Genomic DNA, 18,263 nt, shown 5'->3' with positions numbered 1-18,263 from the left:
TGTCATGACAACACCACAATAACAATGCTTTTTCTGTTTCTGCTTGGTACTGCGCAAGCACTGCCGGACAGCTGTTTTAACACACAGTCGGTGTGAACGGCGTGAGAGTTAAATTGTAAAGTAAGCTTTTTTGACTAGATCCCCTAAATTGATTTGATTGAGTCTATCTTTAAAAATATTTATGTTAGAAATACTGCGCAGGTCTGGCGGCAGAAGATTCCACTCTCTTGTTGATCTTGGGTAGAGGACGGCTTCATGCGTGTGTTGTTTACTTTATTGTCTACGTTAATAGCTTGTTTGGAGTTGAACATCTCCACATCCTCCACTGCTTTGCTGACTTTGTAGTTGTTTGTAACTCGCAGAAACAGCTCGACTTCATTGTCGTGTCTAAACGAAGAAGTCCGGTTTGCTTTTTCCAGCGGAGGTTTTCTTTGTATTCCTCGAAGACATTGAAAACTTTCTTTCGCTGTTGTTGTTGGTACTCTAGTTTTTGACCAATGGAAATAGCACAACGCTGCCGTGGAAACATAAATATTATACAGTTTCCTCTTCGCTTGTTTTCTGTAGATGTGTCTGCGCATGCCCAGAAGGAGTAGATTCGCCCAAATATCCGTTTTAATGTGGACAGAAATTTTTGAAAAATGCCTAGTGTGGATGCTTGTCGTTTTTACTGGAAATCGGCGTTTTGAAAATTATCCAGTCTAGTGTGGACGTAGCCTAAGTTCAAATTTAATTTTGTCTTACCTTTTTCTGTACTTTTTTGTTGGGTACTTTGCATCCTTTCTGGCAAAAAACTTGGAATGCTAATCTTAATATTCAGTTCCCTCAATGTTTTAATCATCTTTACATCATTTTGCATTTAACCTAGCCCTGGTTCTTCATTATTGAGTGTACTTCAACTTTACAGATTTTAATCCTTCATTCAAATGATTCCATTTTAGTATCAGAGAATGTATACACTTCCTTTCTTTTCAAATCTTTTTATTGCTATACAAAAGAAATAACACGAGTACATTGAAGTAACAACACTTGCAATGTCTCAAAAGACATTATCTTAAAGATTGAAAAAAAATTTGTGATAACAAAAAAAACCTACTAAGCAGAAAAAGTAAGGGGAAAAAACCTATTAGGTGTACAACCCCGACCCATGCGTCATACTAAAAGCTTCTAAAAATAAACATCAAACTGCCAGCAAGAAAAGAAAATATACCAAAAAATTTACAATTAGATCATGGAAAAAATCTTATCAATTAGCTCAAATGATAATAACAAGCAAATGAGCCCCATCTTTTCTCAAAATCAAATAAAAGTTCAAAGGTTCGACTTCTAATTTTCTCCAAACTAAGACATAGCATCACTTGAGAGAACCATTGTGACAGTGGGAGCTGATGTATCCTTCCACTTCAACAAAATGGCCCACCTAGCTATCAATGTAACAAATGCAATAACATGTTGGTCAGACAGAAATACCATGAATATTTTGAGGAATTATTCCAAAAAGCACAGTTAATTTATTAGGTTGTAGATTAATTTTAAGTGCTTTAGAAATTGTTGAAAAAACTGACTTCCAAAACTGTTCCATTATAGAACAAGACCAAAACATATGTGTCAGTGTAGCTATCTCAGTTTTACATCTATCACAATAACTATCAACATTAGAAAAGATTATAGAAAGTCTTTCCTTCGTCAAATGATAATGATGTACAATTTTAAATTGAATCAATGAATGGCTAGCACAAATTGAAGAAGAGTTAACCAACTTCAAAATCCGCATCCGATCCTCCGTCATAGAAGTCAAATTGAGTTCCTTTTCCCAATCCTGTTTAATCTTAGATAAAGGATGCTTATCCCATTGTAATAGTAAATTATAAATTCTTCCAATAGAACCCTTGATCAAAGGATTCATACTCATAATAGTATCTAACAGGCCAGCCTCCAAAATGTAAGGAAAATTACGTAAATATCTTTGTAAAAAATGTCTAACTTGAAGGTATTGCAGAAAGTGTGAGTATAAGAGAATATTTATCAATTAATTGTTCAAAAGACATCGATCTATCTTCTTTAAATAAATCCAAAAAAGAATTAATACCTTTATTTTTCCAAAGTAAAAAAAATTGGATCACTCAAAGATGTAATTTTGTTAAATTAAACTACAAAGTTTAAATTTTTTGAGATTAAAAAAATTGTGGAACTGGAGCCAAATTTGTAAAGGGTACTTAATCACTGGATATAGGTTTAAATTAGCAACTTTAGCTAATTGTATAGGTAAAGCAGCTCCCAATAACAAGGTTAAATAAAACTTTTTTACAACTTTCAGTTCCAGGCCTACCCAAATTGGCCGATCACTCTTATCAACCCAATTTAACCAAAAAGACATGTATCGCACATTAACAGTCCAATAATACATTCTTAGATCAGGCAAAGCAAGACCTCCATCCTTCTTCAATTTTTGTAAGTGACATTTACCAATTCTTGGTCTTTTATTATTCCAAGTAAAAGATAAAATATTAGAATCAATCCGATCAAAAAAAACTTCCTAGTCAAAAATACAGGTATATTCTGAAATAAAGATAAAAATTTTGGTAAAATCATCATTTTAACTATATGAATACGACCAACAAGTGAAAATGTAAGTGGACTCCATTTACTAAATAAATACTTCATAGAGTCTACTAAAGGAACAAAACTGGCTTTATAAAGATCCTTATAATTTTTAGTAATTATAATACCTAAATATCTAAAAGAGTCAGTGACTTTAAAAGGAGTGCTATCATATATAGAGACAGAATCACTTAAAGGAAACAATTCACTTTTACTGAAATTTATTTTATATTCTGAAAGATCTCCAAATTCATTAAACAATTTTAGCAAGGCAGGAATAGATTTGTCAGGATTAGATATATAAACCAATAAATCGTCAGCGTAAAGAGAGATCTTATGCATTCTCATTCACAAAGATCCCATGGATATTTTTAGCCACACGAAGAGCAATCAAGGGGTTCTAATATTAAGTTAAACAACAAAGGACTTAATGGACAGCCTTGCCTTGTCCCCAGTGAAAGCTGAAAAAAAGGAGACCTACAATTGTTAGTGACAACAGTAGCAGTAGGGGCTTTATATATTATTTCAATCCAAAAAGAAGCGTAGAGCTTTGAGACCTTCCTGATGGGGGATGGAAGTATATAAGGACTGGACATCCATGGTGAAAATAAAGCGGTGGGGGCCAGGGAACTTAAAATCATCGAAAAGTTTAAGAGCGTGAGAAGTGTGGGAGACAATTTACCCCTCGATCGTGACCCCATGAAGGAGCACCAGGCCATTGTCTCCCACACTATCACCGACTTTATCCGCTCAGGGGATCTCCCATCCGCTGCTACCAACCTTATAGTTCCCACACCCCGCACTTCCCGTTTCTACCTGCTACCCAAGATCCACAAACCTGCCTGTCCTGGCCGACCTATTGTCTCAGCTTGCTCCTGCCCCACCGAACTCGTTTCTGCATACCTCGACACTGTTTTATCACCCCTTGTTCAATCCCTTCCGACCTATGTTCGTGACACTTCTCACGCTCTTAAACTTTTCGATGATTTTAAGTTCCCTGGCCCCCACCGCTTTATTTTCCCCATGGATGTCCAGTTCTTATATACTTCCATCCCCCATCAGGAAGGTCTCAAAGCTCTACGCTTCTTTTTGGATTCCAGACCTAATCAGTTCCTCTCTACCACCATTCTGCTCCGTCTAGCGGAATTAGTCCTTACTCTTAATAATTTCTCCTTTGGCTCCTCCCACTTCCTCCAAACTAAAGGTGTAGCTATGGGCACCCGTATGGGTCCTAGCTATGCCTGCCTTTTTGTTGGGTTTGTGGAACAATCTATGTTCCGTGCTTATTCTGGTATCTGTCCCCCACTTTTCCTTCACTACATCGACGACTGCATTGGCGCTGCTTCCTGCACGCATGCAGAACTCGTTGGCTTTATTAACTTTGCCTCCAACTTTCACCCTGCCCTCAAGTTTACCTGGTCCATTTCCGACACCTCCCTCCCCTTTCTAGATCTTTCTGTCTCTGTCTCTGGAGACAGCTTATCCACTGATGTCTACTATAAGCCTACTGACTCTCACAGCTATCTGGACTATTCCTCTTCTCACCCTGTCTCTTGCAAAAACACCATCCCCTTCTCGCAATTCCTCCATCTCCGCCGCATCTGCTCTCAGGATGAGGCTTTTCATTCTAGGACGAGGGAGATGTCTTCATTTTTTTAAGAAAGGGGCTTCCCTTCCTCCACTATCAGCTCTGCTCTTAAACGCATCTCCCCCATTTCACATACATCTGCTCTCACTCCATCCTCCCACCACCCCACTAGGAATAGGGTTCCCCTGGTCCTCACCTACCACCCCACCAGCCTCCGGGTCCAACATATTATTCTCCGTAACTTCCACCACCTCCAACGGGATCCCACCACTAAGCACATCTTTCCCTCCCCCCCTCTCTCTGCATTCCGCAGGGATCGCTCCCTACACAACTCCCTTGTCCATTCGTCCCCCCCATCCCTCCCCACCGATCTCCCTCCTGGCACTTATCCGTGTAAGCGGAACAAGTGCTACACATGCCCTTACACTTCCTCCCTTACCACCATTCAGGGCCCCAAACAGTCCTTCCAGGTGAGGCATCACTTCACCTGTGAGTCGACTGGGGTGATATACTGCGTCCGGTGCTCCCGATGTGGCCTTTTATATATTGGTGAGACCCGACGCAGACTGGGAGACCGCTTTGCTGAACATCTACGCTCTGTCCGCCAGAGAAAGCAGGATCTCCCAGTGGCCACACATTTTAATTCCACATCCCATTCCCATTCTGACATGTCTATCCACGGCCTCCTCTACTGTAAAGATGAAGCCACACTCAGGTTGGAGGAACAACACCTTATATTCCGTCTGGGTAGCCTCCAACCTGATGGCATGAACATTGACTTCTCTAACTTCCGCTAAGGCCCCACCTCCCCCTCGTACCCCATCTGTTACTCATTTTTATGCACACATTCTTTCTCTCACTCTCCTTTTTCTCCCTCTGTCCCTCTGAATATACCTCTTGCCCATCCTCTGGGTCACCCCCCCCCCGTCTTTCTTCCCGGACCTCCTGTCCCATGATCCTCTCGTATCCCCTTTTGCCTATCACCTGTCCAGCTCTCGGCTCTATCCCTCCCCCTCCTGTCTTCTCCTATCATTTTGCATCTCCCCCTCCCCCTCCAGCTTTCAAATCCCTTACTCACTCTTCCTTCAGTTAGTCCTGACGAAGGGTCTCGGCCTGAAACGTCGACAGCGCCTCTTCCTATAGATGCTGCTTGGCCTGCTGCGTTCACCAGCAACTTTGATGTATGTTGCTTGAATTTCCAGCATCTGCAGAATTCCTGTTGTTTGCGTGAAAAAGAATAGCGACCCTTTATAAAGCCTGTTTGATCTTTAAAAATAATTTTACCCGAAATATTCTCCAGCCGATTGGCCATTATCTTTGACAGAGTCTTAGCGTCAACATTCAGTAATGAAATAGGTCTATATGAAGCACAGTCAGTGGGATCTCTATCTTTTTTAAGAATTAAAGAAATAGAAGCCTCAAAAAAAGTAGAGGGTAAGTCACCTTTCACAAAAGAATCCTTAAACATTTCCAACATATACTGAGAAAGCAACTTTCCAAATTTTTTTATAAAATTCTACAGGATAACCATCAAGTCCCAGGGGTTTACCAGATTGCATTGGAAAAAATAGCTTTATGAATTTCGGCTTCAGTGATTTGAGCATCAAGAGTTTTTTGATCCTCAGCCGAGATTTTAGGAAAAACAATCTTTCGTAAAAAAGCATTCATTTCAGAGGAATCTAACGGACATTGAGATTTATAAAGTTCAGCATAAAAATCTTGAAAAACCTTATTAATTTCTTCATATTCCTGAGCCAAGGTACCATCTTTCCTATGAATTTTCATGATTTGCCTTTTGGCTGCAGCCATTTTTAATTGAGATGCGAGCAGTTTATTATTTTTATCTCCAAACATATAAAATTGGCTCTTACATTAAGCAAATAGCCTTCAATGGGATGAGTTAATAACAGGTTTTATTGTGATTGAAGTTCCACCCTTTGTTTAAATAAATCAATACTGGGGGAAATTGCATAAATATTATCTAAATCTTTAATTTGTTCTGAAATTCTATCTAATTCTGTTTTAGTCTGTCTTTTAAATTTAGCTGAATAAGATATAATCTGACCACGTAAAAATGCTTTAAATGTATCCCATATAATTAATTTAGACATACCCCCTATATCATTCAAAAGAAAAAATTCTTTTATCTGGGTTTCAATGAAACTGACAAAGTCAGAGTTTTGCAATAATGTCTGAGACATGCGCCATGGTGGGTGAGCAAGAATGACATCATCAACTTCAAAAGACAAACTCAAAGGTGCATGATCAGATATAGCAATAGCGTCATATTCACAACTTTTAACACTAGGCAAGAAGCGGGGATCGATTACAATGTATTTGATCCTCAAATATTTTTTATAAATATGTGAGAAGAAAGAATATTCTATGTTATTGGGATGGAGGTACCTCCACAAATCAATCAACCCAAAATCAATCAAAAAGGAATTAATAAATAACATGGAACGATTTGGAAATCGCTGATTGGTTGAGTTCTTATCAATCATAGGATTTAAGTAGCAGTTAAAATCCCCGCCTGTTATCAGCATATATTCATGTAAATCAGGCAGTAAAGCAAATAACTTTTTTAAAAAAAAAAGGATCATCTGAGTTAGGACCATACAAATTAACCAAAACAACTTTTCTGTTACAGATCGTTCCTTTAACAATTAAAAATCTATCATTAGAATCTGATTCAATATCCTCTTGAATAAATAGATTTAATAAAAATAGACACGCCTTTTGTTTTACTCTGAGAAGTAGAGTGGAATTGCAAACCATTTCACCATCCAAAAAATCTATTTTAATCTCCCACCCTGATATGTGTCTCTTGAGCAAAACTTATATCAGGTTGGAATCGGTTAATAATAAGCCTTTTTTCGTTTAATAAGATGATTCCAACCATGTACATTCCAACTTATTATATTAATCTGTTTAAATACCATACTATAATTTTATTCTACTTTATACATGCGCAGAGCACATACCAATACGGGATGATCAAAAATAGCGGCAATGAAGAATACAACCAGATAGAAAATGCGCATGCTCCAGAACCACCCAGTGGGGAAAAAGCCTCTAATACTAATCCCACCCCCTTCCCGAAAACCCAAGAAAAAGGCAAGCAATCTATGATAGAGTACAAAGCCACTGACGCTCCGTCTGTATTTTCTTTCCCTCCCCCCGGTTAGTAAAAGGAGTAAAGTGACCTTGTAAAAAAAAGACAGTAAAGTCTCAGCAAAGAAAAGCATTTACATTCCATCCTGTAATAAACAAGAAAGAACCAAAATAATGTTATCTCTTAGAGAGAAAAACCAGCGCCATCTTTAAGTTTAACATTAATTCCTTAAAAAAGACTTTAAATTCAATTATAAAATGTTATAATAAAACAGAAGAAAAATTAATAGTATATTTGACCCAGCTGTATTTTCAAAAATACTAATTAATAATATCATAAGAAATTAAACCCTCCCAAATATATATATCAAAAGCCCTATTAGTAGGAAAAAACTACCAATTAGCTGATTAGAAAAAGAAACAAACTCAAATCAAGTATTAAATTAAAGGAACAAATCCCCTTATCTTCTTTTCTCAGTCAAATGTTCAGATGATCATTTAGACAGTCATACTTGAGTCATAAATCTTCTTTCCAATATGCAATAATGAACAACTCTCCTCGTCTTTAATTAATCTCTTAATGAAATATACAAATGATCTTCATAAATCTTCTTTCCAAAATGCAAATAATATACAGATAGCCAAACAACCTTTCAGAAAGTTCATTCAGTAGCGGTGTCAGTAACAGCAGCGGGTATAGCCTGAACAAAGTCCACTGCAGCTTTTGGATCAAAAAAAGAACGAGGAGGAGAATTAGCAGGAAAAACTTCAATTCTTGTCGGATACCTCAGAGAGGGAAACAGTTTTTTGTCATATGTCTGTTTCATTGCCAGGGCAAATTTTGATCTTTGTTGCATTACCTCTCTCGGGTAATCTTCGTAAAAACGGAGCTAAGATTCCATAAATCTAAAAACTCTGTTTTCTTGCGTGTTCTTTTCCAGTTGGTCTTTAATTGATCCATTCTGATCCCTAAATTGAATTCAGTGTCTGAACGATATCTTCAGCGCACGATGGCACTTCATCAGATCTTTCCTTTTGCACCTTTCCTTTCCCATTACCTTTATCACTGGGTTCAGGTAAATTCAGGTAAATTGCTCGAAATCATAGACATATTGTTCCCCCTCAAGAATCAGCAAATAAAAATGTTAAATTCAAAGTTTAAACTAGGGGGAGAGAAAGAAACCTAAGAGCAGCACAAAATTACTGCTACTCCATTTGCAGACAGGGGCGGTCCATGTATACTCTATACACGTGAAATTCTTGCTCTTCACAGATGTCCATGAAAAAGAGAACCACAAATGACAGAAAAGCTTTAGAACCCCAGGGCCCCCTCTTTTCCCCCTCCCATGCACAATCAACTTCCTCCCACACATTTTTCATTGCACATTAGCCCCAGTCTTATCATAAGATTTGCCAAACTGCTGAATTTGAGTTCATTTGTGCATATCTATCCTGCCTGGATTTTGTTTTTATTGGCCACTGTTTTATCTGGTGAGACTTGGGAGAGCAGATGCTGGAATCTGGAACAAGAAGCAAACTGCTGGAGGAATTCAGGTCAGGCAGCATCTGTAAAAGGAACAGGACAGTTAACATGTAAAATGCTTAAAAATATCTACTGTTACAATAACAATTTTATGTATTCTTTAGAATTTATTATACTCAGTAAATGCAATTTAATTGTGAAGTTTAATTTAAAACATGAAATTTCATTAAAGCTTGCAAGTAAAGGTTTTTCTGATATTGCTTGCATGTTATTTGGGATCTTCAGTATGATTACAGCATTTTCTTAGTGGGATATGTTCTGGTTTAGAACCAATCAAATCTGCTAATCAAGATACATTTCGGCTTCTGGTACAGTGATGATTTACTTTGTTTCCAAAGCAGATTTCAAAACTTTAGATGGCTGTGCATTATTTATTTTGAAGCATTTCCTTTTTCTGCTTGTTGGCTTTATTTGTGAATCCAATGAATAAATTGTTAACTCAGTTAGCTGTTTGTACTTATAGTGAACAGTAATTGTTGGCTAACAGTGTAATCTTGTCAATCATAAAAGCACATCAGTTGTACAAAAACTAGGTGTCAAGCAACATGGTGATCTCAGAATGAAATGGGTTATTTCACAGAAGCATGTTTTTTTGGTCCATGATTGTCTTCAGCCTATGTATTGAAAATATAACTAAATATTTAATAGTCTAGAATACAATCTAGAAAGAGCTTGCTGCTTTAAAAATATAATATTTTTGTAACTCTTTCCCTTTGGTTATTGGGTGGCTTTTAAATTGTAATTCTGAATAGTGTTATTGGCTGTTGTGGGCATTTCAGGTCAATATTATAATTTGAATGTTGTGCATTGGAAATATTTCTGTTTTCAAACAGTAACGTGTTCAGAATTTAAAAGTAAATTAAGTCACTATGACACCATGTGTTTAAGAAAAGTACTAGTGTTATTGTTCCATTTTGGTGCATGTTGTAGAGGATTTGGCTCCACTGTTTCTCTTCACGCGTATAGTTATTTCATTCAACTGTTTACTACAGCAAAATGGCTAGGAATCAAATTCTATTTAAGATCATAGTAATAGCATTGTTTCAAGCAACATTTCTGAGCATTACACCTTTCACAATGTGAAATGTTCTTCATAATTGTCTGTAAGAGACTTTGCAGTTCACTGCTTTGCCACCTTGGAATCTTGGGGAGGTGGGAGGGGGGCAGCAGAGAATTAAGGTCAAGGACCTGTCAGGACCAATGTTTGAGATCTAACAAGTTCTAGTTTGTGGCGAAAAGGGTGGTAGATAAAGGGTTTCGTATATGATATGGTGGAAATAAGATATCAAGTGGAGTACCACTTCTCCATTTTGTGAAAAAACATTTAAAATAGCATCACCCAGATCATTAGAGATATCGGAACTGTGGGATGCAAGCCCTAATCCAGAATTTAGAAGCTCTGTGTTCAAGTACAACAAGTAAATAAGAATGCTGTATGATGTTGTGTTCCTTGAGATGGAAATTTGAATACAAGGGTACAAAAATTTTGCCATCTACACCTAATTCAATCTGTCTATTTGGGTCCTTTTATGTCCTGCGTTATTCAAGTGCCTATCTAAATGCCTCTGAAAGATAGTGATTCCAATACCACCTCTGGCAGTGAGTTCCAAAATGTCAGTCACTTTGCTTAAAAATAAATGAGACTTAGTTTAATTTATTTTTAAATTCCTACCTCTCTCCTTATTTTTGATACTACCTCCATGGAGAAAGATTGACTAGTTCTCCTGTCTAAGCCTTTAATTTTATTACTTCTATCATTTTCCCTCAGCCTCTTAAACAAACCCTGCTTATCTGTTCTGTGCCACCTCCCACACGCCATCACCTCTTCCAATGATATGGTGTCCAGAACTGTACACACTCCCAAGTGTAGTCTCACTAGTGTTTATATAACACTAGTTAAACCTCATACATGCCAAATGCCACTGTCACTAGTTAGACTTCCAACAGGAAGAACCATTTCCACCACTATCTTCTGCTTCCAATCACCAAGCCAATTTTGGCATTAACCAGCTTGTTTTGGATTCCATGTGCCTTAATCTTCTGAACCAGCCCACTATGGGACCTCATTGGATACCTTCCTATAGTTCATACAGACAATGTATACTTAGTGGCCTTCATCTGTTTCCATAGTTACCACCTCAAAAAAAACTTGGACTATTACAACAGGATTTTCCTTGCACTAAACTATGCTATTTCTGATCAGCCGTTGCCTTTCATAAATTATCCCTTGGATTATTCACAAGAGATTCTGCAGATGCTGCAAGTCCAGAGCAACATATACAAAATTCATCAGGTCAGGCAGCATCTATGGAAAGGAATAAAGGGCTGACAGTTCTGACAATAAGACCATAAGATATAGGAGCAGAAGTAGGCCATTCAGCCCATTGAGTCTGTTCCACCATTCAGTCATTGACAGATCCAATTCTTCCAGTCACCCCCATACCCTTTGATGCCCTGGCTAATCAAGAACCTATCTATCTCTGCCTTAATTGCACCCAATGACTTGGCCTCCACAGCTGCCCATGTCAACAAATTCCACAGATTTGCCACTCTCTGACTAAAGTAATTTCTCTGCATTTCTGTTCTAAATGGATGTCCTTCAACCCTGAAATTGTGCCCTCTTATCCTAGACTCCCCTACCATGGGAAATAACTTTGCCATACCTAATCTGTTCAGGCCTTTTAACATTCTGAATGTTTCTGTGAGATTTTCCCTCATTCTCCTGAGCTCCAGGGAATACAGCCCAAGAGCTGCCAGATGTTCCCCAGACAGTAACCCTTTCATTCCTGGAATCATTCTCATGAATCCTCTCTGAACCCTCTCCAATGTCAGTATATCCTTTCTAAAATAAGGAGCCCAAATCTTCACACAATACTCCAAGTGTGATCTCACAAGTGCCTTATAGAACCTCAACATCACATCCCTGCTCTTATATTTTGTACCTCTAGAAATGGATGCCAACATTGCATTTGCCTTCTTCACCACCAACTCAACCTGGAGGTTAACCTTTAGGGTATCCTGCACAAGGACTCCCAAGTTCCTTTGCATCTCTGCATTTTGAATTCTCTTCCCCATCTAAATAAGTCTGCCTGTTTATTTCTTCCACCAAAGTGCATGACCATACACTTTTCAACATTGTATTTCATTTGCCACTTCTTTGCCCATTCCCCTAAACCATGTAAGCCTCTCTGCAGGCTCTGTTTCCTCAACACTACCCGCTCCTCCACCTATCTTTGTATCATCGGCAGATTTAGCCACAAATCCATAGTCCAAATCATTGACATACGTTGTAAAATGCAGCGGTCCCAACACCGACCCCTGTGGAACTCCACTAGTTACCGGCAGCCAGCCAGTATAGGATCTCTTTCGCACTCTGTTTTCTGCTGATCAGCCAATACTCCACCCATGCTAGTAACTCCCCTGTAATTCCATGAGCTCTTTTGCTAAGCAGCCTCATGTGCGGCACCTTGTCTAAGGCCTTGTGAAAATCTTAAGTACACCACACCTACTGCATTTCCTTTGTCTACCCTGCTTGTAATTTCCTCAAAATATTGAAGTTGATTAGTCAGGCAGGATTTTCCTTTCAGGAAACCATGCTGGCTTTGGCCTATCTTGTCATGTGCCTCCAGGTACAGTGTAATCTTAAGACCCTTCATCAGATGTTGCCTTGCTTGCTGAGTTTCTCCAGTATTTTGTATATATTACCTTGATATGTTCCCCTCACATTGATATGAGGCTTAGTAGCCTGTCCTGGCTTTTCTTGGCTTAAAGCCAACCTCCCAGTACTTTGCTTATGGCATACACATTTGCAAACAGCTCTTTTGGGGCCCCAGTTATTTTCAATTCTGGCAAAACTTGTATAGAAGTTTGTATGTTCTTCCTGTGAGCACATTGGTTTCCTCCAGGTGCTCTGGTTTCCATTTGCAGTCAATGATGTGCCAGTTAGTAGGTTAATTGGTTATTACCTGTTCCATGCTGCATCTTTAGATAGACAGGCAGACTGGACCGGGCCAGAATTTCAGCTTCTCTATACGTTCTACACGGACTCTGTTATTTGGATGAAAATAATTTGCATACCTCACCACTCCAGTCATTAGACCAATTAATGTGACATTTTGCTTATGACCTTCTCCAAAGGATGTGTCCTTAACATATTTTGATTTTTATTTGCATCAATTATGTTGGAAGATGACAAAATAATTTTTCTAGAAAACTAATTCTCCAGTCCTAAGACTAGTATTAGTAATTTTTTTGTATGTTCTTTAATATGGGGAAGTATGTCATGCCATGTTAGATGTCTTTTTAGATCTACGTGTGGTCCAAGTTCCCCTGTATACTTGGGTTTATTCTTCATTCCTCGTTTGTTTTCCCCAAATGCTCTCCTTACATTTTAATTTAATTTTCATCTACCGAATTAAAGATAATTCTTTGTTTTACCTGTGTAATGCTGTTTTTTTTTCTTGGGCAAGAGCATGACGTAAGATGTTATTGATATGCAGATACTCTGTTGTAGTACCTTCTACTTGAGTCTGAGAGTGAAGTAACTCCTGTTTCTTTTTCACTTACTTGACCTGTTTGACTTTTATTAGATGTTTAAGATCCTTTAAACTAAGCTGTTGTACTTTTTGCCATGGTACAGTTGCTAAATTAAATGTACTTTTAGATTTTTTTGTTGAAATGGTACAACTCTAACATTTGTTTTGACGATTTGTTTTCAGTATGTGCTGCCAACCTATGAAATGGCAGTGAAGATGCCAGAAAAAGAACCTCCACCTCCATACATGCCTGCTTGAATATAATGTAAATCAAAGCAAATGAGTGTTTTTTCTTAAATTTGAACTTTGTTATCTTGCATTTAAGCTTTGATACTTTGTAACAGCAATATGTTTGGGTAAATTCTTGAGTACCTAGGAGATTATATTTTGTATGTAAACAGGATTAAAACTTAAACCTTTATCAATTACTTTTAAACTATTTCTTGTTAATTAGTTGAGTGAACGTTTTTGATCCTTCTGCTTTAGTACAGTATTTTCCTTTGAATTGCCCTTCATTTAAAAAATTGGCTAGGGTTTATCTTGTAACTGAGTGGTAAGTTGATTGCTTTAAGGAATGTCGAGGACCAAGCCCGTCATGAATTTGAAACTTAATCCAGATGCTTTTGCTGAGAGATGGTGCAGAACTTGAAATTGCAGTACTTGACTTCTACCACTGGAGGTTCCAAGTGATCCATTATTAAACCTCCAAAGGCAGAAATGATGTGACTGCAGAGTATATTTCCCCTGATCTGTCCAACTTTTTGTGGGCTGTAGGTTTCAACAGTTGGTTGATTGTCTATTTGCAACAAGAAAATGTGCTGTTGAATGAACGGGTCAAATGTATTTGTCTTGTCCTCTTCTCAAATTGATTTAAGATTCTTCTTGGTATAATTTGGATCTGTTTTCAGTGTGAGGAAATAAAGACCGTTGCTGTTTTCTGCATTATATAGCTGATAATGTCTGAACAGTTTCTTTTCAATAGTTGGTTTTGTTTTGATTTACAACAATTAATATGATGTAGTTATGTTTCACTTTAAGTTGATGATTTATAGAACTGACTCCACTTACCTAGTCAACCTGTTCATTATGGAATAAAATGTAATTTGATACACATGACCATAATTAAAAAGCATGAGCCCTTTCTTGATCTCACCCAGTAGAAAGTATTTGGGTCAGGGAGGAGATACTCCTAAGCAGTTCATGAAGGTGAATAAAGCAATTCTCATTTATTAGTTGCATTACATTTTACCATGTATTCTGGCTGAACCTCTTCAGTTTGATCTGCAAAAATTTTCAAGAACTTAGAACAATACAACACAGGGACAGGCTATTTGGCCCACAGTGTTGTGCTGAACCAGCTAAAAAGAAAATTAAAAATGGCCAAACACTAATCCTTCCTATCTACACCATGTCTAATCCCCAAATCCTCCTTACCTCCATGTGCCTATCTAAACATCTCTTAAAAGCCTCTAATGTATTTGCCTCTACCACCATACCAGGCAGCGCATTAAAGACATCCACCAAAAAAAATTGGTAGAAAATGTAAAAACGCGTGGACTCGCTTTGGAGCATCTGAGATACTGAGAATGTTGTGGATAGCACATTTAGTGAGTTGGTCCCACCGCAGTTTAAGGAACTAAGGAAAGATGGGGAATGGGTGACCAACAGGAAGAGCAGTAGCAGGAAGATAGTCTCCTATAATTACCACACCGCCTGACCTCACTCTTCCCTGTGGAGCCTCAGAGCCGGCCACAGTGCCACCTGCCTGGCTGCTGCTGACGGATCCAGTGGGTTATTTCCTCCCACCTACCCCCAGCAGTATTGAGGTACACATGTTGCTGAAGGGAATTCATCATCTTATGCCTTCCCATAGTACAAATATGATCCTGTGTGTTCAGATTAAAACAAGTGATACTTAGTGGCATCACAACTTAACATTTGATCAGAGGCTTTACAGAAGAATGATACAAGTGAAGGTGAAATAAAGGAAACTGGGGAAATGCTTAAGAGTAAAGTTTTTAAAAAAAAGCTCTCCTGGGCATAGAAATGGGGAGGAACGAGCTCAAAGAGTGATTTATTCACCAAGGATATTTAAAGCCAGAATGGTTCAGTGAACGGAAGTGATATGAACGTGGCTTGGATTGTCATTCAAGTTCAGATTAAAGTTCTGTCCTCCACCTTTGGGCTATCACTTCTGTAGAGCAGCTTCATGAGGTAACTATTTCTGTGGGTTCAGAGAATTTCATGTAAATTTTTCCATACAGTCATATAGCATGCAAATAGGCCTTTTGGCTTAGAGTCTGCATAATCAATGAAGCATTCATTTACACCATTGCAAGATTGATCCGGTGTTTTATTCTCTCTACATTCCCATTAACCCAACCGGTTCTACCACTCAGCCTGCTCACTAGCTGAAGCTTATACAGTGGGCAATTAACCTACTAACATGTGTCTTTGAGATGTGATGGGCAACCAAAGTTCTAATTTTCCTAAGAAACACGGTTTCCTAAGAATATTTTAAAATTGTTACTGATCGTATCTAATAAAGATGATGCTGTATACCATAGATGGGAGTTATACAAAAGGCTGAAACTGGTCTTTTTGGGTTGATTGCCACTTGCTAAGTTAGTGGTGTGTCTCAGTGGCTTTCACATTTGATTTCTGTAACTTTAGTAGGAGAACAATGAAACCCTAACCCCAGTTGATTCAGCTGTAATGCCCCTCAATTTATGCAGATTCCAGTAGACTTCACTGATTAGTGGTCAGGAACAGGAACCCCAGATTAAATTTCACTTTCTAGTTCAAAGATACAACATCCTTTGCAAGTAACCCACTGAATGAGCCCAAAGTAGCAGATAATGGGAATTAAATCTGAAGGCTTTTAGGTCTGTGGCTGACGTACTGTATATTACCATGTAGGCAAGACCAATAGAATATCTGAAATCGTTTCCTCTCGGATTCAAGTGGTTGTGCTAACATTGTGATAAAGTAATTTCTATGAAGTGCTGAGGGAACACTTCTGTTATGTATTTTAAGAGATTTTAGAAGTCATGGAGCAAAACAATGTATATTTGCTGTTACTAGACAGCCTTATTTTTATTCCCTGTTGAAAACCGTTATTGCTTAAATGGTTCAAACTTAGCAATTTTTAATAATTCTTTTCATTTCACAGGAAGACAAAGCCCATTCACCTTCCCAGTGAGCCCATCTCTGGCAGAACCTCCTGAACAGTTTGCATACATTCACTGACACGGAATTGGTCATGGACTTAGATCCACGGATTTATATTGAGGAGGAAGAACACATTAAAAGCTGACATTATTCCTCACTTGATGTGTCAGTTCTAATCTCTGAAATCATTTCACCAAACTTCATCTTATTCCAAGAGGGAAATATTCCTGATTTGGTTATTTGCTTTGTTTTGTGAGGAAGAGTATATAAATATTGCTTAGGTGTGCTCAACAGTGTTATAGTCCATTTGTGAGAATTGTTTAGTAACCTGATATTTTCCCTTCTGATATAGGAGTGGCTTATCCACTCTAATCTTTAGATCACAAATCACTATGAAGGATCTAGGCTTTATGAAAAAACTTGTTCATGTTCAGGTGAAAAGTAGCTCTTTATTTCAACTTTAAAATATAGTGACCTAGCATGTATCTGCAGTCACAGCAACATCTTAGAGTGCAATACTATTACATTCTAGGCTGAGGCTTATTGCACTGGAAAAGGAGTCAAGACATGGCATAACAAAGATCTTCAATGTTATCAAGAGGTCCTATTTTATCAAATTTATCTACAGAGATCTTCAAATTTATCAAGAATTTGATAAGCATATTTTTGGAGGAGCTAAGAGGATAATAAATAAAACTAATTATTGATTGAATAATTATCAGTTCCATTGAAAATTACCCAGAGCAAATGAAAAATGATACTGCTACAATTGGCGGTGAGGTAGTTTGGATACATTTAAAGAAAAGCTAACTAGATAATGAGTGAGAAAAAAAGAGAAATGCAGAAGGGAAGATAATTGTGCAAAATATTTAGGGCCAACTGGCCTGTTTCTATTTAATGTGTGAATCTGATTATGCCACTATCTTACACTGTGGCTTTGCAGCTACTACCCCAAAACACATTCAAAATGAAGTTCATTAGTCTATCCCAAAGCTTGGGGAGTAGATTTTTAGAAATAGGGGCAATGTGTGGATTCACAAATCATGAGCTACATTTTCATATGATTTACTATAAAAGAATTCAGCATTAATTTCTCATGGTGTATGGGGTGTCAGGGAGGGGTAGCACCTCTGGTGGGGGAACATGTCGCGTCCTTTTCAGGGCAGTTAGTCCACCTTTGGTCCCCACCTGGCACTCAGCTCTCACCTGTGGCTCCCTGTAGCTGTTTGCATGCGACAGCGGCCACACCCCGGGAACGGCTTCGACAAGCCGGCACAACCAGGTAAGGGTAGCCGACGGGTCTCAAACCCTCGGTGAGATAGGGAGTTGTCTATCCCAGCTTGTGAAGACAGACTCCGGCGGATTGAGCGGACGAGACCAACGGTCAAGAAGGCGGTCTCTGCAAGCGTCGTGGAACGTGTAGAGCAGGACAAGACACAGAAGACGTCCTGGTCATCCACTGCGCCTAGTCCCATCTCCAGCCGTCTAGACTCTGTCTTGCCATTGGATCCAGATGGGAATTGGGAAGAGAGAGTGAGGGGGACGCTGCGCAACTCTCCCTCACTTAAATCCAAATCATGCGCTAGTCTCGACACCATCATAATGATGTCGAGGTCCTCATCGACATCAACGATGGACGAACAACAATTTCTCAAAGCAGAGGCATGATTTCTGTTGTGAGATTATCCCACTCCGATGTGGCTTAAAATAC

At 38.5% G+C, this 18,263-nt stretch overlaps 1 protein-coding gene across 2 annotated transcripts in view; it reads left to right on the top strand.

Moving 5' to 3' along the window:
- The window catches only part of laptm4a (lysosomal protein transmembrane 4 alpha), a 29,527-nt gene extending 12,816 nt beyond the window's left edge, over window positions 1-16,711 (top strand). The window contains exons 7-8 of one of the 2 annotated variants that reach the window (XM_063036542.1): window positions 13,565-13,646; window positions 16,554-16,711. In XM_063036542.1, coding sequence (XP_062892612.1) covers window positions 13,565-13,639 — 75 coding nt within the window. In that variant the 3' untranslated portion in view covers window positions 13,640-13,646; window positions 16,554-16,711. Of the gene's footprint in view, window positions 1-13,564; window positions 14,339-16,553 lie in introns of those variants that run through there. The other variant, XM_063036536.1, reaches the window with a different exon arrangement.
- Window positions 16,712-18,263: the final 1,552 nt, after the last annotated feature.

The sequence above is a fragment of the Mobula hypostoma genome, chromosome 2 (assembly GCF_963921235.1).
Source record: "Mobula hypostoma chromosome 2, sMobHyp1.1, whole genome shotgun sequence".
Taxonomy (NCBI): domain Eukaryota; kingdom Metazoa; phylum Chordata; class Chondrichthyes; order Myliobatiformes; family Myliobatidae; genus Mobula; species Mobula hypostoma.
The sequence above is the reverse complement of the archived record's forward strand: the minus strand, read 5'-3'. Positions and strand labels throughout refer to the sequence as shown.